The 22,363-nt window shown below is 41.6% G+C and overlaps 1 protein-coding gene across 1 annotated transcript in view; it reads left to right on the top strand.

The window, feature by feature from the left end:
• Positions 1 to 9,622: 9,622 nt before the first annotated feature.
• Positions 9,623 to 22,363, top strand: part of GYG1 (glycogenin 1) — a 31,745-nt gene continuing 19,004 nt past the window's right edge. Inside the window, exons 1-4 of the mRNA XM_031448985.2 lie at positions 9,623 to 9,818; positions 12,120 to 12,255; positions 14,075 to 14,249; positions 14,545 to 14,707. Coding sequence (XP_031304845.2) covers positions 9,638 to 9,818; positions 12,120 to 12,255; positions 14,075 to 14,249; positions 14,545 to 14,707 — 655 coding nt within the window. The 5' untranslated portion in view covers positions 9,623 to 9,637. The remainder of the gene's footprint in view (positions 9,819 to 12,119; positions 12,256 to 14,074; positions 14,250 to 14,544; positions 14,708 to 22,363) is intronic.

Raw genomic sequence — 22,363 nt, forward strand, 5'->3', positions numbered from 1 at the left:
AAGGAAGATCCTGGGCTGCAGAAGGGGTTTTCCTGATGCAAACTGACAGAGAAAAATCTTCAGCTCAAGGTCAGTCCATGCTGCATGGAGTCAGCGTACCTACAAATCCTTAAACTATTGATTGCAGTTGTTTCCGGAATAGAGATGTTAGGAGACTGTGAGTCCGAAATCCTTACCAGTAAAGGTTAACAACGTGGGTGGTTTAGCAAATGGTTAAGGCTGTTTAAATCCAAATCAAAAATTATCTCCATCATCCAACAGAGCCAAATCTGAAATATTTGGGGAAACAAACATTGTATCTGGTCATAACAAACTTGAAAGTTCATCAGAAGGAAAAGTGAAAGCACCAGATACGTGTCTTTAAGAGCCATGTAATTAGAACCAGAAGTGAGTTAGTATTTTATAGCTCAAGGACCATGTCGATCTATGCAGAATAGTAAAAAGTCACTTGGTCTCACCTTAATGGAAAAAAAGTGCTTAAAATATGTATTTGGGAAAAAACTTAAATTTCCCTTAAAAAGCTTAAGTACCAGGACTGAGGAAATTTCTACTTCTACATAAACACCTTTTCAATTTACAAATGGCCACAACAGCACTAGGTATTCATGGTTTCAAGAATTATAGGTTCCTATAATTGCTCTATGTGCGAAATAGTGATGCATCTATCAATGCGCCTTCTGAAAACATGTTGCTTTATTAAGAAGCCTATTTTCAAAAATCTTCAGTAATCATTTCAAGCAAAATGATATGTACTCATGCATGACAAAAATACCTCTGGGCAGAGTCTATTTACTGGCTCATAAAAGGCATATTCACGCCTTGAAGGTAAACAATTTCTTGACCTCTCAGTTTCATCATTTTTGTCTGCAAAAGGGAGCTAGTAATATCTCCGGCCCAGGGCTGTTGGAAAGATTGAGATCATACGTGCACTTCTTACCCCTTACTGTGCCTGATACTCAATTTGCTCTCAAAGTAAGTGTCTCTCTTCCTTCAACCAGAACTTCTTTTTCTCTCTCATTGTCGGTGAAATATTTTGTCCTCCATAAGAAGACTTTTAGACAGGTGGGGCTATTTCAGGAGTTTAGGACATTCCAAGAAATCATCAAGCCTTTGTTCAGAGAGCCCTCCCTGGAATCAGGAGTAAGTGGCCGAATCTATTCTAGGAGCTGCTTGGGAATTTCTGGGAGGGAAGTAACATATGTCCTCTGACACCAGCTTTTCAGGACCCGGTGCTATCTTTGCACTTTTTCATTCCCACCCCCACTCCTTCTCTGCCTGCCCATGGGCTAGAGGCCTCTCTCAGCCTTCCTCTCACATTCATCCATCTTCTACTTTCTGCCTCTTTCTCTCTTAGAGACTCTTCTTCAAAAATCCAATGCCCCCTTTTTTCCTTTCTATCAAAAGGAGAAGCAGATGGTGGGAGCTTATTGACATACTGCCTGCCTACGTTGGCAATGAGTATCTCTGAGGGCCTACATTCTGGGGAATGTTTTGCCTCCCACTTAAATTTCAGTGAGGCAGCACAGCTTAAGAGGCCCAGACTCACTACTCTTTACTAAAATGACCCTGAGCAATCTTCTAACTTCTCCAAGTCTCAGTTACATCACCTGAAATATAGGGACAATAATTCTGCATGAACTAAAGAAAGTCATTTTCACCTCATGGAAAAGAAAAAAATAGTGCAAAACAAAACAAAAAATAAAACTCTTTTTTGTTTTCAAACATTGTGCTCAATAGACATCCCTCAACCTCACTCTCACCTTAGAGGTTCGAGGCTGAGACTGAACTCAGAGATGCGGAGAGCTTGAGGGACGGGGTGTAGTTCAGTGATGTGAAGAGGGTTCAGGTTGGATAGGGGTACTTGTTGCAGCCTTTAGGGTTTTATTTAAGCTGGAAGCTTAATTTTTTTTTTTTTAAAGAAGAATTAAACTGTTGCTAGAGTCCCAGTGGCCTTGTGAAAATATCATGTATCCAGCTGGGTTACCTGATGGGCTGTTTTGAGGACCGAATTGTGCCATTCACAAGACAGTACTTCCTATAATATATATGTTGTGACCTTGTGGTTTGACAAGGTTCTTTCTCCATGTTTTCTGCTCTTTAGGCAAAACTCCTGTAGTTGATAGATCACAAAGACTTCAGATTGTAATGAACCACGGGGTCATGTTTTCTAATCCTTCTCAAATGAGGCCCTGAGTATACACATGCTGGACAAGTAGAAGCAGATGGCACTGATGTGCTTAAAAAATGTAATTCTCTGGTAATACACATGGGGACTTAGGTTCCCTTCTCTCTCACCGTACCATGAGTGGACATAAGGTCATCCTAAGACATAATCAATTTGTATAAAAACAATAACCTCCATTTTTCATCATTGTAGCCAACATTGGCAGTGAACTTTGAAAGTTAACTGCCATTCCTATAAAGTTAAATATACCATACTATACAACGCAGCAATCTCACTCCTTGTACTTGAATATTCATGGAAGCTTTATTCATAAAACCCAAGTAGAAGCAACTCCAATATCCATCTGCTGAATGGATAAATACATTGTGGTGTATGCATACAAAAGAATTCTACTCAGGAACAGAAAGCAATGAACCACTGATACTCAACAACATGAATAAATCTCAGAAGCATTATGCTAAGTAAAAGAAGCCAGACACGAAAGCATACATACCGTATGAATGCATTTATTTGAAATTCTAGAAAAGGTAAATGTATATGAACAGAAATCAGATCTGGGATGGGATTGACCACAAATATACAGAAGGGAAGTGTGGGGGATAATTGTGGTGATAGTTATACAACTGTATATATTTGTCAAAGTTCATCGAATTATATCCTTTTAAAAAGTGAAATCACTGTATATAAATTATGCCCTGATAAGGAATTTTAAGGAAAAGGTAATTGTCAAAGAGATTCTCTTAATTTTCAGTCTTATAATAGTTAATTTAAATTATTTAACTCACTAGCTAAAAGATAACAAATATGGTAGCTAAAAGATAACAAATATGATAACTAAAACTTGAAAGGTGAAAATATTTGAAATGTTCAAGAGTTGAAGAACCTGGATAACTTTATCCCTCCTATTTGGCCACATTCATATTGTTATTATATTATATTACTGGTAGAATAAATAATAAAAGTAAGATTGAAAAATCAAGCAATTACTTTGTCTTTTTAAGATTTTAAACTAATTACAGAAGGTTATTCCCATCTGGATCAGTTAGCCCTGTCTCTCTAATTTATGAAATTTTCATTTTACTGACGACTCACTACAAAAACCTCCAGAGTCACCCAGATTGAGCTGAAATTTCATCTTCTGTGCTCTACTCCCACTAGAAACCTCTGATCACTTAATTATTTACTAATTAATTCCACATTCCTTCCCCAATTCCAAAGGATCTCAAGTAACTTCATAAACAAGTCAGGCAGGATAATAATGGGGAAAAAAGTTAAAGCACAAATAAATGCAGGATGGAGAGCCTAAATAACTACTCAAAGCAGTTGCAAATTTTGCTCTAAGCCTCTAAGTGGCTTTAAAAAGAAAAAAGAGGGAAACGTGTTGAGGTAAGACTCAAAATGTCTATAAGAAAAAAACGAAATACTAAGGAGTGCAACATTCTTTCTGATACCAAGACCAATGTGAAAATTTCCCCATGGATCCTCTGAAAGAGGAAATTGTGTAACAAAGCAGACATCTTCAACAGTCCACAGGAAAAGCCACAACAGTGGGTCTTCTGTGGAATTCCTTAGTGAGTTTACTTAAAGCCACAGAAAAAGTCAAGAAGATAATGCCACTCTAAGGAGGAGAACATGGTTTCTGGGGGGACAGTGTAGCAGGGGAGAGTTACTTTTCACCATACACAAATTATTCTGCAACTTTTGAGTAGGGCACAACGTTCACACATTGCCAAACAGTGGTTAGTGTACAGACTGGAGAGGTAGGTCACCTGGCTCAAATCCCGGCTCTGAAATTTACTACCTGCATAATGTTGGGCAAGCTCTGTGCCTCACCTCTAAAGTGGGAATTAGAGAGTACTTCATTCGATTGTTGGGGAGATGAGTTAATATGTATAAGAAGCTTAGCATCAGGTATGTGTCAGCTATTACTAATAATAATGCCAAAGTACAGTTTTATAAAGGTTGTCCTGTGATGGGACAAAATGTTGTTCATGTATAAAGCTCAATGATATTCAGATTTTAATGGAAAATATAGATTTAGAGTATCTAGTGGATATGAAAATCAGCTGTCATGTCTGGTTTCTGCAGCTAACAAGCCTGATTTGTTTGAGTTTTGTTGTGTTTTAAAAGGCAATAAAATACTAAACATTGTTGAAAGAAAGGAGAGATTTTAGTAAATGAAAAGACATCCCATGTTCATGGATCAGAAGGCTTAAACTGTTAAGTTATTAATACTCCTCAAATTGATCTACAAATTCAATGCAATCCTATCAAAATCTCAGCTTCCTTTACTGCAGAAATTAGTAAACTGATCCTAAAATTCGTATGGAAATATAAGGGACCCAGAATAGCCAAAACAATCTTGAAACAAGATTAAAAAATAGAGAACTCACTCTTCGCAATTCCAAATTAATACAGAACTGCAGAAATCAAGACAGTGTGGAACTAGCATTAGTATAGACATATATATGAATGGGATAGAATTGAGTCCGGAAATAGAATTGTCACATTTATAGTCAACTGATTTTCAACAAAGGTTCCAAGACAATTCAATGGGGAAACAAAAGTGTTTTCAACAAGTGGTACTGGGACAACTCAATATTCACATGCAGAAGAAAGAAGCTGTATCTCTATTTCACACCACACACAAAAATTAACTCTAAATGGATTACAGACCTAAATTTAAGAATTGAACGTACAAAACTCTTAGAAGAAAACATAAGAGTAAATCTTCATGACTTTGGGTTAGGCAATGGTTTCTTAGATATAACACCAAAAACATAAATAAAAAAGAAAAATAAATAAATCTGACTATGAAGAAATGTAAAACTTTTGTGCTGCAAAATGCACTAAGTGGAAAGTCAACCCACAGAATGGGAGGATATATTTGCAAATCATATCTATATGCATATCATGTATATCTGATAAGGGACCTGTATCCAGAATATATGAAGAACTCTTCCAACTTAGTAATAAAAAACCAACTCAGTTAAAAAATGAGTAAAGTGTTTGAACAGACATTTCTCCAAAGAAAATATTCAAATGGCCAATAAGCACATGAAAAATGTTCAACATCACTAGTCATTAGGGAAATGCAAGTCAAAACCACAACGAGATACCACTCCAAACCTATTAGGATAGCTATAATAAAAAAGACAATAACAAGTATTGGCTAAGACGTAAAGAAATTGGAACCCTCGTACTAGTGGGGATGCAAAGTGATACTTAAAACTTTGGAAAACAGCCTGGCAGTTCTTGAAATGGTAAACACAGAGTTACCATATGATCTAGCAAATCTACTCTTGATATATATCCAGGAGAAAGGAAAACATATATTCACGCAAAAACTTGGAATCTAATATTCACAGCAGCGTTATTCATAATAGCTAAACAGTGGAAACTATCCAAAAGTCTGCCAACATATTTATCTATGAAATGGATAACTAAGATGTGATATATCCATATAATGAAATATTCAGCCATAAAAAGGAATGAAATACTGATGCATGCCACAACATGGAAGAACCATGAAAACATTTTGCCAAGTGAAAGAAGCCAGTTACAAAAGACTACATATACGCAAATCTCTATAGACAAATCTGCAGAGACAGAAGGAAGATTAGCAGTTGGCTAAGGGCTGAGGGAAAAGGAGAGAACAAGGAGTTCTAATGGGTACAGGTTTCTTTTTGGGTGATGAAAATAGTCTAAGCTTAGACTGTGGTGATCTTTGCACAACTCTTGTGAATATACTAAAAACCACTTAATCGTGTTCTTTAAATGGTTCACTTTAAATTGTATACTTTTCATAGTATGTGAATCCTATCTCAGAAGATTTTTTTTTGAAGGCAATGTAACTAGTCGCCAGGCCTTTGCAATTTGTAGACTTTTGGCCTCACAGGATAATCTTTCTTGAAACTAAGCTTCCAATTAGAAATGGACAGGGTTGTGGTCACTGACAACAATTCTGGGTATGAATTTTGTGAGTTATCAATTAAGGGCAAAGTTTTAAGTAGTTAGTTATCTAGTTAGTTCCTGTGTCTGGCCAGATGTGGGACATCTATTTCATGGACAGTCTGTGGGAACCATTTGTGTCTTAGGCCAGCAGCTTGCCCTCTGCTTTGGAATATATTTCTAGGTCAGTTGCTTCGACCACCAATTAGTATGTGTGCTCAAGGGAATGCAAACTGATTTCAGCACTATCTTAAGCAAAACATAATTAGGAAGGTAAGTATCCTGCCAAAAAATTATGTAATGCATTCCAAAGCCAGCTAAAAATTAATTTGAACCAACCAGGCTGCATGTACGCATTTAGCATAGATTTAAGTGGCTAGTAGTTATATGTACTCATGCAGAGTACAGATTTTCTTTTTAAATTAAATCTTTCTTTTAGGAATCAGAAATCCTGCCAGTTTAAATTTCACAGGAAAAAATAAACAAATGAGTCTTAAACATTTGTCTCACTACAACGTGCATGTCATCTACTACCGCAAAGCCTTATAGTCCAGAATGTTCGAATACCTTGCTATTCAAAGTTGGTCCACAACCTGAAATCCTCCAAGACCACTAAGTCAGAATCTGCATTTTTATATTTTAACAAAATCCCCAGGCAATTTGTGGGCACATTAAAATTTTTTTTATTGAAGTATATTTGATATACGATGTTGTGTTACTTTTAGGTGTACAACAAAGTGGTTCAGCTATACATACACATATATATACATATATACACATAGACATACATATATATTTACACACACATTCTTTTTCTGGTTCTTTTCCATTACAGACTACTACAAGATATTGAATATAGTTCCCTGTGCTATACAGGGATACAAAACCTTCTTCATCCTGTAAAATGAGGATACAAAACTACTTCACAATGGATCCTTGCTGTAAATATACTATATATATATTTATTTTATATATAGTAGTGTGTATATGTTAATCCCAAACTCCTAATTATCCTTCCCCTCAACCTCTTCCCCTTTAGTAACCAGAGTTTGTTTTCTATGTCTGTGAGTCTATTTCTGGTTTGTAAATAAGTTCATTTGTATATATTTTTTAGATTCCACATATAAATGATATCATATGATGATATTTGTCCTTCTCTAGCTGATTTACTTCACTTACTATGATAATCACTAGGTCCATCCATGTTGCTGCAAATGGTATTATTCCATTCTCTTTTATGGCTGAATAATATTCCACTGTATATATATAACATCTTCTTTATCCATTCATCATTTAGGTTACTTCCATGCCTTAGCTATTATAAATAGTGCTGCTATGAACATTGGGGTGCATGTATCTTTTTAAATTAGAGTTTTCTCTAGATAAGTGTCCAGGAGTGGGATTGCTGGATTATATGATAACTCTATTGTTAGTTTTTTAAGGCACCTCCATACTGTTCTCCATAGTGGCTGCACCAATTTATAGTCACACCAACAGTATGGGAAGGTTCCTTTTTCTCCACACCCTCTCCAGCATTTATTATTTGTAGACTTTTTAATGATGGCCATTCTGACTGGTGTGAGGTGGTACCTCATTGTGGTTTTGATTTGCATTTCTCTAATAATTAGCAAATATTGGGCATTTTTCATGTGCCTGTGGCCATATGGATGTCTTAGTCGCATCACATTTTGAGAAGCTGTGATCTCATACCTACTGAAGCTGAATGCAGAACAGGCCCAGGAAAACTAGCCACTGTTGGTAACCTCAATTAAGAAAACATGCAAGAGTAGACTGTAGCAACTTCAAAATGTCCCAATTTGGTTCAATGTGGTAACCGCTGTAAAGTTTTTGTTTCTGCAAATATGCATGAAACACCTGTAGTGACTACTTTTACTGAAACTTGCTGGGGGATGGGGCAGAGAGGAGCTTGTTCCTAAGGGAAGCTTACCAGTTCTGGTTGTCACCAGGCCCTTTTGGCCCCAGAACCACAAACTGCAGAAGCCCAGCCTGGACAGTTAGGCTTCAAGAAGAAGGTGATCAAGGGCCACTGATGGCAGGAGGGTTCCTGGGTGAAAGATGGAAACTGCATTCTTTCAGGTCCATTTATCAGTATGAAAAGGAGCAATTCAGACCCGGAAGCATCACTCCGTTTTCCCTCTCCCCAGGCTGGTACAATTCACATATGGCCTTTATATTCCTTAAAGAGCTCCGACTCTTCTAATCCTAAAGACTTTGAATAAGTGGAAACCCATTCATTGCCCCCACATTTCCACTTCCTGCAAAGGAGGTTTATAATGTCAAGTAACCAGGTGGTCTTCCCTAGGGCATCAGTGGTCTCCCTGCCATGGTAGGGATGGGGGAAAGGATTCAAGAGAGTCTCCCAGAGGGTGGCAGTCTGGGCTAAGGACCACAAATTTGCATTTTAACAAGTGTCCCAAGGTCGAGGCCTACACTAGAGGAAACGGTGGTATAATTGGTTTGAGAATAGCAATACCATCTTTACAAATAAATCACTTGTTCTAAAGCAGCTATTTCATTTTTCCAACTGGTGTTGTCAGCTTCCTGCTAGGCTTCCACTCAGCACTTACTGAGCAGAGACTTGTGCTTGCTGTGCTGTTCTTCTGGTTGTGTTTGGGCTGGATGGAAGAGACGGGGAGAGAAGGGTGTGATCACATTAGGGAGCTATTTCTCAACTTCCTAGAAGAATGACAAATTCACCTTTTCATGTCTTGTGAAACAGATTAACCTTAACAACTACATTACCCAACCAGTTACCATAATTTTCTGACTTTTATCATAGCAGCGTACCAGAGATGTCATGGTCTTGCCAGTAAAAAGGTCACTTATGGAAGGAAACTAACTGCCATGGTTCAAATCCTACCTTCTCTACTTATATGATATGACCATAGACAAGTAATTTAACTTTCGGTGCCTCAGTTTCCTCGTCTGTAAAATGAGGATACAAAACCTACTTCATTGAGTTAATGTGAAGATTAAATGAAAACACCTAAATACTTAATTGATGCAGAGGACCCCAAGAATCTAATATACGGAAGAGTCATTCTGTTTTTCAGTTAAGGCCACCAAGAAATGCTTCTAGAGGCTGATTTGGAATTCTAGGTGAAGAAAGGGGAATTAAAATTTAATTCAGGCAGTTCAGATGAATTATTATTAACTATAGTGATAACAGGAACTAGGGTTTTCTGTTTGGTAAGTTCCCTAACCCTTGGCTTCTTTGGGAGTTTGTCCCACTTACGCCACACTCTGCCCCAAAGTCCCCCTCCAAATCTTTGACTCGGGGTGGGGGGGGGGGGACGACACGGAGGCTCGCGGTCCCAGGCAGGTGCCCCTTGAGAGCAGTACCAGGACCAGAGGGGCCGAGGAGAGGGGCCGAGGAGATGGACCCAGAGCCGAGACCCAGGGCTGGAAGGGCTGAGTGAGGACCCAGCCAGGTCCCGCAGCCCCGGGGCAGCCTCCCGGGCCGGCCGCGCGGCGGGGAGGATGCCGGAGGGCGCGGGGAGCGTGCGCGGCCACGTGACGGCAGCTATAAGAGCGCTCCGGGCGGACTCTCGGCTCCCGCCGCGCCTCCTCGCTGGCCGCGCTCCCTCCCGGCGCCGGGCTTCTCCGAGCCACCAACCTGCGGCTGCGGCGGCCGCCCGCGCCCCCGGCAGCACCATGACAGGTACGCGCCGCGCCGCGCCGCCCACCACCGCCGCCGCCGCCTTCCTTCTCCCCCTACGTCCGCCCGTCCGCCCCGGGGGAGCTGCCGGCTGGACGAGGACCGGCGCAAAGTTGCAGGCTGGCCGCAGCCGGGCGTGTCGCTTCCTGCGTCAGCCGCTGCCCCGCCGCCCCGGGGACCCGAGCTGCCGTCCGGACCCAGGAGACGCAGCCCTGGGGGCCCTCCCGGCAGCGCCTGGGCCCTCCGCCGGCGCCCCCGTTCCTGCTTCCGTCTCCTTGCCCTTCCTCCTGCGCTCACCGTGAAGGGCGGGCGGAGCAGCTGCGCGGGCGGCGTGGGGGTGGGGAGCCGGCTCCCCGGGGGCGCCGGTCCCGAGCCCCGGAGCGCGGCGGGGGCGCCGGCGCTCTCCCCACCGCCTGCGGGCCGGAACCCTCGGAAGGGGCGGCCGCGAGGCCAGGACGCCGGCGGCCCCGGCCCGGCTCTTCGGCCGCCCGCCCCGGCGCTGGCCGCCACGCCGAGCCTATTTTTAGGCCTTTGGGGCTGGGTTGCGGGAAGTGGGAGCCCGGGGAGCGGGCCCCGCGCGGTGTGAGGGCGCCGGCCGACTTGTTGCAAGGTGACGGGGCTGCACGGCGAACCTGCCCCCGAGGGCCGGAGGCCCCGAGGTAACTGGTCCTTCCCGTGCTGTTCAGGCGAATAGCAGGGGTATTTCAGCAGTTGAACTGCGGAAAGATTGCAGATACAATCCGTAGTTCTGCCAGGTTGAACTCCTAGCCAACTGTCATTGGTCTCTGCTGTTCCTTTATAATGTTGGCTAGGTCTGGCGCTCTAGCCTATGTTCCTAAGCATTTGATCTGTCCCTTGCATCATCTTGGAAACAGTCCATATCCTTGCTTCCCCAAATCCTTGAAACTTACTACCTTATTAAACATTTCTCCACCATCCCCCGGAATCAGGACCACTTTTACGTTACATCATTCATTATGCACCTTGGGCAGGCTGACTGAAATGCCTTCTTATGATGGGCTGAAGGAGCAAGTACTGACAGAGGTTGATGGGCATGTCAAGGGACAGAGGGTACTGTTCTGAGCTTCCCTAGGGTGTGACTGGCTGGGATGCCAGTGGCCCTGCAGGGATGGGGAACACCAGTCTTTCTACAACTTAAGGGAGAGTCCAACACTATGTGTAAAGGAGGCCCTGGGATCAGAGGCTGGGGTGTGTGTTGGCCCACTTGACAACCTGCAACTTCCTCTCACTTCTCAGTGGAATTTCCATGGTCTCCAGCTTCCACTTTAGAAAATGGGCCAAGGGAGAATGACAAAACCTAAGACAGAGAATGATTTCATGACAAAATGTCCCAACTGCCTGCTTGGGCCACAGTGCCCCAAGTGAACCCTGCCAGAGCTTGATCCTAAGTATCCTGTACATTTGGATGGCCACCAGCTTGCTAATGTCAAAACCCCTTCGGAGACAGCGTGTGCCCCAGAATCATCCCGGGAAAGGACTGGAGAAATCCTAAAGGCTGTGCTGGTGGCCTTGGGTGCCTGGGGTGTGTTCAGGAGGAAATAATTCACGTGTTTGCTTTCAGCCCTAGTGATTATCGGAGACTGATTTTTGAGTGTGTGAAAGAGTGTTGGGAGGGCCCTAGGGTACAGGATAGGGGGTACTGCTTGTTTCTCCGAGGGAAAAGAGGCAGGTTTCCTAGAGCTTGTGCGGCTGTCCCTAAATCCATTTAACAGCAATGGGCCACTATTTACATAGAAGCATCGATTTGGCAAGGTGATGTTTGAGAGAGTCTTTGCTCCAGGTTGAGGAAATAGTATAAAAGCCTGAGATTTGGCAGATGGAAGCACCAGAATGAAGAATATGGCCTCTGCGTTAGGATACTCTCTGTTGAGGTTGTTGGCTGGATTTGTGCTTGGCTGAAAATACTGTTTAGGGTACCTTGTAGGAGAAACAGAAAGTGCACTTCTTGCTCTTGTCATTACTACCTGTTAATTGTCTGAGGTTCACCCTCTGGGTGTTAAGCTGCTGTTTAGTCTGAGAATTTAGCTCGTGTGGACTCTAAATTGGATTTAATTTTTATAGCTCAGTCAGCCTCTTGGAGGTTGCCAGAGATTCCCTGCTAAAGAACGGTCTGGAACCATTCTTAAAGTGGGCATTTGGGTTCTCCCTCCCACGCCACCCTCCAAGAGGCTGCTCCTTTATTAAGGGAGCTAGTTAATCTCAAAGGAATTGATTTTGCCAAATACTCACTGAAGAGGGTCCTGGGGTAACGTTTAATGAATGTGTTTCTTTCCTTGCATCAAGATCAGGCCTTTGTGACGCTGACCACAAACGATGCCTACGCCAAAGGAGCCCTGGTCCTTGGTTCGTCTCTTAAACAGCACAGGACCACCAGGAAGCTGGCTGTGCTCATCACCCCACAGGTCTCAGACTCCATGAGGTGAGGACCTTACTGCCAGCTGTTGCTGGAGCTCTGACATCCCTCTCCCCTGTTTCTGACATCAGTGGACATTGAGGCCATACCCTTTCCATGGGTTGAGTGCCGGTGAAGAGAGATGAGAGTTGCTGAGTGAAGAATTCCTGGGCCTGAAACCTCTTCCTCCTCCTCGGGAGATGTTCCAACCAAGCTCCCTCCGGGAGGTGGTGTTCTCGCCCAGGAGATTCCGACCAGGAGCAGGGCTCTCCTGTGGACAGGCTCTCTTGGGGCAATCCGAGTGAGTGTCTCGGTGCAGCCACCCCCCGGCACATCCTCAGACTTCACTTGCACGCCCTTCCCCAAATGCAGCAGATGCTGTTTGCTCCTATTTCCAACCAGGGAAACCTAGGGTGACTTTGAAAGAAAGTAGCAGTTTTCGCCACCACAAGTTGACATTAGTAACATAAAGATCTTTATTTACAATTTGAGAGACTAGAAGGGCTCTCTGAATTAGGGGCCCTGCTAGGAGAGCACCCTGGGGGGCACAGGCTGCTTGTTGGTTGGGTTAGTTTGTGTCAATTTGTTGGAATTAATTTTCGAAGTATCTGAATGAACTACTTTGATCCTAATGCTAACTTATTTTAAAATATCTGGGCACTCTAGCAGCTCTGTATTGTGTTTATTTTTGCGTTCTCCTATCCCTTTTAGAAATTGAAAACGCCCTTTTGTGGCTTTTTTTTTTAATGTAAGCACATGCCAAGGACCTCTGAAAAAGAGCCATTATATATACATAAATGTATTTCTCACACTAACAACCTTGTTCCTAAAGGGTAATTTAGTAAAATGCCCCCCCCCCAAATGTCTCCTATGTGTATGTCCTAATCTATAGTCTCTTTCGTGAGGATTATGTAAGAAGGTGGATGCAGTCTTAGAACCCAGCCCCCTTTACTGTGGTAAATGGTGCCACCAACCATTTCTTTCAAAAAGATCAAGTTTACTGTGTGAACTAGCATGCATTTTTGCACAGATTTCAAAGCAATAATGCAATACCAGTTTTGTTCTACATGCTTGACATGGTTATAAACACTCAGTGATGCTCTGTCTTTACCGTATCTTTTTCCCTGTGCTGAGTTTGGCATCTTACCTGAGGACACCCCGCTTACTTCAGCTCAGGCTTGCTTTCTAAAATAAATCTTTAGTTAATTTTGGGCATAGAGAAGTACTGTACCTCATAGACTAGAGTGAGCCTCTCATTATGAGTGCTAAGCACATAATAAATGTTGGTTATATCCGAGGCCAAAAACTGGAAACCCAATAATTGAGTCATTTAACTTCTTTTAGGACATGGAGCCTCTGTCAACTGCTTTAGCAAAAATTATCAGCTATAGGCTTCATTGCAGATATTATATGTGCTTAACTCAGCATCATTTGTAAAAGTATTCAGTGGGCAGCAAGAATCAGTTCTAGTAAAATATTATTAAAGACATAGGCTGTTGCAAAGGTGTATTAGCAAACATCAGTAAAATTTTCACAGGCTATTTCACAATTTGTCTGATATTCATGGTACAGTGAAGCATAGAAAGCATCTTCTGTGATAATATTTTAAGACAAGTAGTTCATCCTCACCATAAGCAGTTCTTACTGTTTCAGTGAAGTCAACTGCACATGCAAATTAACACAGTTTGTCCTGAAGTAAATTAGGACATATTTAAGAGACTGTAATATACCAAAGTAACAGACTGCTCTAGTAATTGTTGGGCTAATAAGAATGCAGTCTTACATTAGAAGGGTCACTTGTTCTGCAGAGATGCTGAGAGCTGTTTTCTGGATTTTATTTTGACAGGAAAACTTTAGAGACAATCTTTGACGAAGTCATCATGGTAGATGTCTTGGACAGTGGTGATTCTGCTCATCTAACCTTAATGAAGAGGCCTGAATTGGGTATCACATTAACTAAACTCCACTGCTGGTCCCTTACACAGTATTCAAAATGTGTGTTCATGGATGCAGATACTCTGGTGAGTATGGCTTTGATGGCTGGAAAGATGGATATAGTAACTGAGACCAGTTAGGCATTTAAAGAATGCTGTCAAGACTTGACAGTAAAGTTCAGATAAACTACTGTCATAAAAAGTGTCAGGTGTTGAAGGAGGTAGGCCCAGGCTGCCTTACAGCTGTCGTCTGGATGGTTAAGACCAGCAACAGATTGCATCTTTTGTACTGGATAACTTAGGGAGAACTTAAGAAGGGTGTGCTGCAGCAGAACAGATCTGAAATGCTTTCCCTTCTCCCCACCCCCTGCCCTTGAATCAGGTCCTAGCAAATATCGATGATCTTTTTGAGAGAGAAGAACTGTCGGCGGCACCAGACCCAGGGTGGCCTGACTGCTTCAATTCTGGAGTCTTTGTTTATCGGCCTTCAGTTGAAACATACAATCAGCTGTTGCACCTTGCTTCCGAGCAAGGTAGTTTTGATGGTATGTATCTGTTTTCTTCATATCTGATAAGCTGTTAGTAACTTCTAGGAACTGCTCTTCTCAGGGAGTTGCCTTGGTTCCTTGTGCCTGGAAGGTAGCGATACATGAGATGTGGCAAAGATTTTAAGCTGTGTTGTTTTGGGAAATAGCGTTATGTGTTTGTGTGCGCGCATGCATCTTTTTCCTATGGGTACATAGGCTGTTTTACAGACTTGCCTTTGATTGATTTTCCTGTGTCTAAATTAGAGTATGTTCAATGAACCATGATTATTCAAGACATAATAAAAGACTGTTAAACAAACCAAAAACTTTAACAACTATCTTTAAACCTGAGTAAACTTAAGAACTAACAGGAGGACCAGTCACTATCTCCATAAAAATTTGAGGAATAAACCAAATAATTTGGCTCTCATTCTCTTGGGAGGCCTTGAAAGAAAAAAGAAGATAGACTGTGTGAATATTTGTCTCCAGATTTTCATTCCCTGTAACACTGTACATCAGATAGAGTGATGTCTGCAAGAGTAGCATATTGGCAAAGCCAGCATCCATTTGCCACGATGTGTAAGTGTATCTGTAGCTATGTGTGTCTATAGAAAGTTTCTGACTGTAACTTAGGGTCTCACATCCTTTGGAGAATTTTGATTAAATGAAGTAGTAACTATGCTTCTGTTTCAGGCCAGTCTCTAAAATAATGAATAGTGACTTTAAAAAAAAAACAATAAGAGTACATGCTTAGGATGCACGAGGTCTTGGCTTCCATCCCTAGTACCTCCAGGAAATATAAATAGATAAGTAAACCTAGTTACCCCCCAAAAATAATAAAAATTTTAAAAACTGGAACAAAATGCACACAAGACAAAATTAGTAGTTAATATGCAAAAGCAGCTCCTTTTAAAATTAACGTTGATGGATCTTTTGAATCAAAAAAAGACCCAGTTGCATCTAGGAAGAAGGATTTGCACTAAGAAGTGCCGTCTCAGCAGCGACTCCCTGTCAGATGCTTGACACGGTGGCAGAAGCCCAGGCTGGAAATGTGGGGACAGGCCAGCGCCCGGATTTGGCCCCCCTCCACCCCACCCCAGGGGACTTTTGGCCCCTTGGGGAGACATTTTTGGTTGTCACAAGTGAGCGGGGAGGGTGCCACTGGCATCTAGTGGATAGAGGCCAGGGATGCTGCTGAGCATCCTGCAGTGCATGGACAGCCCCCACACCAAAGGGTTCTCCCGCTCAAGGTGTCAGTAGTGCCAAGGCTGAAAAAGTCTGCTCTATGCCGAGTCATTATGTGCTCTAAAACAGTGAGCAGGAACATCTGACCCATAGTGAATGGCAGCATCCGACAAGAAGTGCAGCCTTATTTTCAGCACCTTAAGTAAGAATGTGTTGAGTGTTCAGTGTGGTTAGGGCCAGATGTAACTTCATGTCACTGACAGTTTTAGCTCCTGCTGCTTTCCTTTCATGTAAGGAATGAAAGCTGTGTTAGTATTCGAGCTCAGAACATGGATTCCTTCTTCCTTCCTTCCTTCCTTCCTTCCTTTCTCTCTCTCTCTTCCTCTCTCTCTTTCTTATAGACTTTATTCTTTTCGAGTAGTTTCAGGTTCACAACAGAATTGAGCAGAAAATACAGAATTCCCACATAGCCCTCCCCACCCACACATATATCTTCCCCTACCCTCAACATCCCTCATCAGTGTGGCATATTTGGTACAATCGAGGAACCAACTTGTGTATTCCCTATTTCTACTGCTGAGACTAAAACAGTTGCCTCTGCACTAAAGGAAGATGAGAGTATTTTTTGCAGAAGTCCACTGTTTGTCTTCATCTTCCCGTCAGGGTATCTTTCATCACCTCCTCTCATTGAGTTAAAGGAAGTAGTGTAATCCTTCCAGAAAGTCAGTGTAAATTCTCAACTCCAGTAAGTGAATCACATTCTAAAGTAGATCCAGCTGCTTGAAATCCACACAACTGTAATAGTGTAAAGAGAATCTAATTTCTAGTCTAGAAGAATACTAGACTTTGTTGCAAGATCATAGTGTGGATACCAGACAGTAGTGTGCCGTGGTAAATTACCCAGGTTACAATTTTAGAATTTCAGACTTATTAATGCTCTGGTAGAGACCAACTTGGATCATCTACCTTGTTCTAGAACCAAGAGGTACTAGAGGAGTTGATGAATTAGTTGTAAAGAAGCAAGAATATGTGGAAAGTGCTCAACTGGAAAGCACTTCCTGCTTTTTCAGCCAGAATCTGAAGCCACGGAGAGATCTTTCTGTGCCTGGTAGCACACTCATCGTTCAGCAGCAGGGTCTCCAGGAGCTGCGTCTCTGTAAGGTATTCCGCTTACTGGCTCGTTAGCGGCGAAGGATTGAATTTTCTGTCAGTAGAAATGCTTAATTGAAGGAGTTAAAAATCCAACTGTGTAGATGGAAACTTACAGTTATTCTCAATACATTATTGAAATTCAACAGAAGAGTAAGTCCTCAGCTCTCAAATGAAAGGTCTTTGGCTTGGTGTGTTACAGATAAGCTTTACTTAACTCATCAAAGAAAGCTCACTGTGCCATGGGAGCCTGCTCCTCTCTGGAGGGGTTTACTGTCCTGTTGAATCCACACCTGTGTGACTTAAAGGCTTACTGAACTTACACTTTGTATTAACACAATATTTCTTTGCGAGCTACATCCTTTTCTAATGCTTTGCTTGCTTTGCTCCACGTTCTCAGTGCAGTGCCCGATTTTGTATAGATGTCACACCATAGGCACCAAGAGGAACACTTTCAGATGTTTCCTTTCACCTTACCATACCTTTTCTAATATCCACAGGTATCCTCCCATAACCCCAAACCCCCAGTTTTACTGAGCAGGGAGTCTTAAGTCCCAGCATTTTTAGACTGGTATTAAAGTACACCCGTTTGCAGATGACTGTATCTCTGTCTGAATGTCTTGCAAGTCCTGCTTAATCTCTTGCATACATTCAACAAGAACTGATGGGGCCTGGTGTCCACTGACAAGCCGCATGGGCGCTGATGGCTGAGCATTTGCAGCTGCTTCCGCAGCCCTTCTAATAGGAAAGAATGTGGCTGTCGGGCTTCTAATCACCAGCCCTCTAATCACACCCCTCCCATGCCTCTGGCCAAGAGAATCGTCCTAATATGGCAATTGTGCTAGGTACCCTGACTTTTCTTTTCTTCCCAAACATCTAGAGTGTTAGAATTTAAAACTAGTGACTTCATACCTAATCATGGCTGGCATTTAATTTCCCACAGTGAAGTGTTTAAGTTCCTATACTGTTGTTAATATTTGCAAACTATCTTGGCACTTTCTTCGTAGGTGAAGTTACATGTTTCCTGAAAGGTTGTACAATAGCTGTTGTGAAATACATATACACTAACATTTGATAGAATGTGACACAGTAAGGTCAACCTCAGGACTCAGCAGTGAGAAGGGAAGAGAGAGATCATGATTTCATAGCTACTAACCAGCAATGTTGTCTCCACATACTCGTGTGCAACAAAGCTGATGCACTTGACTCTTAATCTGAAGAAATCAATCTGAGATTTATTTCCTTTTCCACCATGGCTCCAAAGTATCCTAAATTAGGGGTGCTTGTACAGTGGAAGACAAGGTGTAGTGCTTGAACATTTCTGATAAATTTCATCTGTATGTGTCAGTTTCAGAAACCTAAGTGAAAAGGATTCATATTTTTCAACTTAAAGTATCCATTTTTGAAAAATCTTGGAATTCATTACTGTAAACTAAATACCCTAAACTTTTTTTTTTTTAGAGAAATGAAATGTTGGTCTGTGGTTGTATTTTCAGAAAAAAATAGAGAGTAAATTAGTGATAGAATCTAGGTATGGTTTTAATTTCAGCGGAATCCAAGATCTGCTTTGAGGTCATTATACCCATGTGTTCCATATCCCAGTTCTAAGTGTTCACTGAAGATCTTTTTTCTGTGCTTGGAGATGTAGTGAACCAGGAGAGTATGATAAAGTTTTAAAATAATTTTTATCAGAAAAGACTTGGTGCTAAATTCTGTTAAGTGTAAAATTGACCCCAGTGCTGCCTTCCCTAATATTCATAATTGTTAGGCTTCAAGCTGGACCTGCCCAAAAAAGGAATGAAGGAGAGAGGTATATTCTCATACAGTACTTGTCTTGTTCAAACCAAGTGAGCTCAGAAATTCAGGTGTGCCTCACCTGGTTTCCTGACTTGATAGGTTCCACTCTGACAGCTGCCTGTGTTGGGCTTTCTCAGGCTGCTTGTGGCCCTTAAGCTATTTTATCAATTGCTTTGAAAATTACTCTGTTCTCCTGCATTTCTGTCATTTCATTGCTATGTTGGGTAGTAAGTATCTTGAATAAGTAAAGATGACAAGCAAAAGTATGTAATAGCAAAATCAGTGAGCACACACAAATTTTATCTTTAGAGCTATGTTTATAATGACCCAGGAGTTTTTTTTTTTGTTTTTTGTTTTTTTTTTTAACTTAGCCATCTGTTTCTAGCCTTGTAACCAGCACAGATCATGAGTCCCATGAGAAACAGAAGAGGGAAGGACTAAAGTGTTACACATGTACAGGCTGTTAGGCTGGCTGTTCTACTTACTTTTTCACTTATTTCTCAGCAGTCCTAGGAAGTAGCCATCCATCCATTCATGTGTTCAGAGGGTATTTACTGAAGGCCCGCTGTATAGCTAGTTTTGGGCACCTGCCATCATTACAGTTAGGGCGGCAGCTTGCCCAGTGTCCCCGAGCTGGTGGCAGACTCAGGTCTGAACCAGACAGTCTTTCTTGACTGCATGGCTGGGTTGTGTGAGCGTAGTTTTCTTCCTCCTTTCGCACTTATCCCACACTGCAACATTTACAAAAATGTATCCTGAGAATGATACAGGAGGGAGGAAAACCTCTGTCACACTGGCCTGATTACAGATTAATTACTTACAATTAGTTCCCCTGAGTAGAGAAAGCAGCTGGTGTTTTCCTCATTTTAGAGATGAAGACACAGCAGCTCACGTCTTCTGTCTGCAGCTACTGTTCCTCCCCTCTGAACCAGAGTATCTAGAAATACTTTATCTTTTTATTTTGTATTGTTAAAATATTAAATGCATTTTATTTTATTAATGAGGTATAGTTAATGTACAATACTATGAAAGTTTCAAGTGTACAATATAGTGAGTCACAATTTTTAAAGGTTATACTCCATTTATAGTTCTTATAAAATATTGGCTACATTCCCTTTGCTCTACAATATATACTTGTAGCTTGTTTATTTTGTACATAGTAGGTTGTATGTCTTAATCCCCTAACCTTATCCTGACCCTGCCCTCTTCCTTCTTCCCACTGGTAACCTAACCACTAGTTCTCATTATCTGTCTTTTTAAATCAGCACAGTTGATAGTTGTTTTCTGGGTCTAGAAGTATTCTCAGAATTGATTTCCCTTTCCTATATCTCTATAATCTCCGTAGTATTTTTTTTTTTTTTAAAAAGAATCATTTCATCTCCTAATCTGGGGAAGATGGTAAGTTTAAGGGCCAGGGAATAGATTGGTAAATGATACAGGTTTTATCCCTACTTCTATAAAGCTTATATTCTATGGAACCATAGAATATAAGCCTAATCACACAATTAATTATGTAATTATGATTCTGATAAATTCAGAGTGCAACGAGAATCTAGGAGGACCTGCCTTAGAATGGAAAGTGAAATTTAAATCATGCATAAATGTTTTCTTGCATCTATGTAACTATTTAATAGTTTGATTACTTTTAAAAAATCTTTTTTTAAGGTGGAAAATAAAAGCTGTAATATGAAATGGTAAAATAAATCAATTGTTCTCGGCTTACATGGATTGAGGCCAGTGAGATACAGTGATGCTGAGATCAGAGCTCCAAGTACCTGGATTTCCGTGAGCCACCTGGGGTTAATCCGATGATCCTTAGTAAACCTCATGGAAATATCCCCAAGAGCTGGGCAGTCCGTGAACTGTAACTTAGTATCCTTGGCATTGCTCTTTAGGCAGGAATGGTGATGCCTGCCAAGCAAGTCAGTGTTAAGGAGTGAGTCACAGTTTCATTTCAGCACTTGTCTTATACTTCTATTGTATATGTATTTTTTTGCTTTGAATTACTTGTTTGATACCTGTTCTTCTGTCCCCTTATTAGGTTGAGAACCATTTTGAGAGTTGGAATCTATCTTATTCATCAGCGTATAATGCCTGTACCTAATTTATATAACTTCAGGCATTTTATATAGAAATGACATTTCTCAGAATTACATTCTCTGATATAATAAAATAAATAAATAAGGAGTCATTCTCTGTAAGGATTTGTTTCAGAGGTTAAATGACTGTGTCGTTACAATAAATGCATCTTTAATTAAAACAAAGTCAAACTATTTTTTTAAAAAAAGGAGTCATTCTCTAAAAGACGCTAGACCAGTGCTTTTCAAATTTTAATATGTAAACAAATCATCTGGGGATTCAGATGTGTTCTGATTCTGGAGTTCTGGCGTGGGGCTTAGCATTCTGCATTTCTGTCAAGCTCCCAGGTGATCCCTTGCTACTGGAACCTGAACCTTGCTTTGAGTAGGATTTTAAGGGAACATTTTTTGCGGCTGAGATACTAGGGTTCATGTTTTAAGCCAAAATTGACCCACCCTCCCTGCTAGCCACAGAAGGCAAGCCAGCTGCCAACAAACTATGGAAAAGCATACAGACTACGTAAGCATTGAACAAGTGCACAAATTTAAAAGACAGCACTGAACTCCATTTCTGTCTCATAAAATCATGAGCCCAGTTTCTGATCAGTGCTGTAATGTGTCCATGGTTACCAGGCTCATGACTCCAGTCAGAAGGCCTGGAAAATACTGAGTGTTTGTAAGGTTGTTACTAGCACTTGGCCAGCTGGAGGGAAGGAAGATGGAGAATCTGATATTTGCTTTTGGTTGCAAAACAGGTGCCGTGTGTCTCTTGTTCCATTTCCTTTCTCTCTTATCTCTCACCTGGGCCGCCACCCCAAGCCTGCTGGATCACAGCTGCTGGCACTTCTGCTAATCAGGCTTGTTGGTTCTGAGATGATTGAGGTTAAAAGTGTCTTATCCTGTCAGAATAAATAAAGCTGGCTCCAGAAGTCTGACTAGAAGGTAGTAGACAAAAGTCCTGGGGCTTTTGTAGTGAAGATTCAGTAGTCTTGAATGCATCTTTGTATGTTTTGTAGCACAAATGTGCTTAACTTAGCATTTTGCTTTAAATTGTGCTCTAATTTAGGGACTTTGGAAGAGAGGGTATTGATAACACCACGCATAGATTTTGCTGGTGAAACTAAAACATTTGCCTGATCTTGAGACATGGAATTGTGCATTTGGTAAAAAGGTGGTTAGAATGCTGAATTTAAAAACTATTTAAGAAGCCACAGACTTCTAGGTGGTGTTTAATTCTATTTTTAATGTACAACTTTGGGCTAAAAGGTGACCCTTTGTAGTCACATAATGAAGCCAGTGGCCATGGGAGTTTCACGGTCTGTATGTCCTGTCCCCTCCAGAGGCAGGGTCCTTGCTGAGTGTTTAGGGATTTGCTGCCTGAATGGACACCGCTGATTCACACGTCTCCTGCCCTGCCTTTCCCACGTCTTTCCTGTTTCCTTTCCTACCAGTGCTTCTCAGCCGC

The sequence above is a fragment of the Camelus dromedarius genome, chromosome 2 (assembly GCF_036321535.1).
Source record: "Camelus dromedarius isolate mCamDro1 chromosome 2, mCamDro1.pat, whole genome shotgun sequence".
In the NCBI taxonomy this organism is placed as follows: domain Eukaryota; kingdom Metazoa; phylum Chordata; class Mammalia; order Artiodactyla; family Camelidae; genus Camelus; species Camelus dromedarius.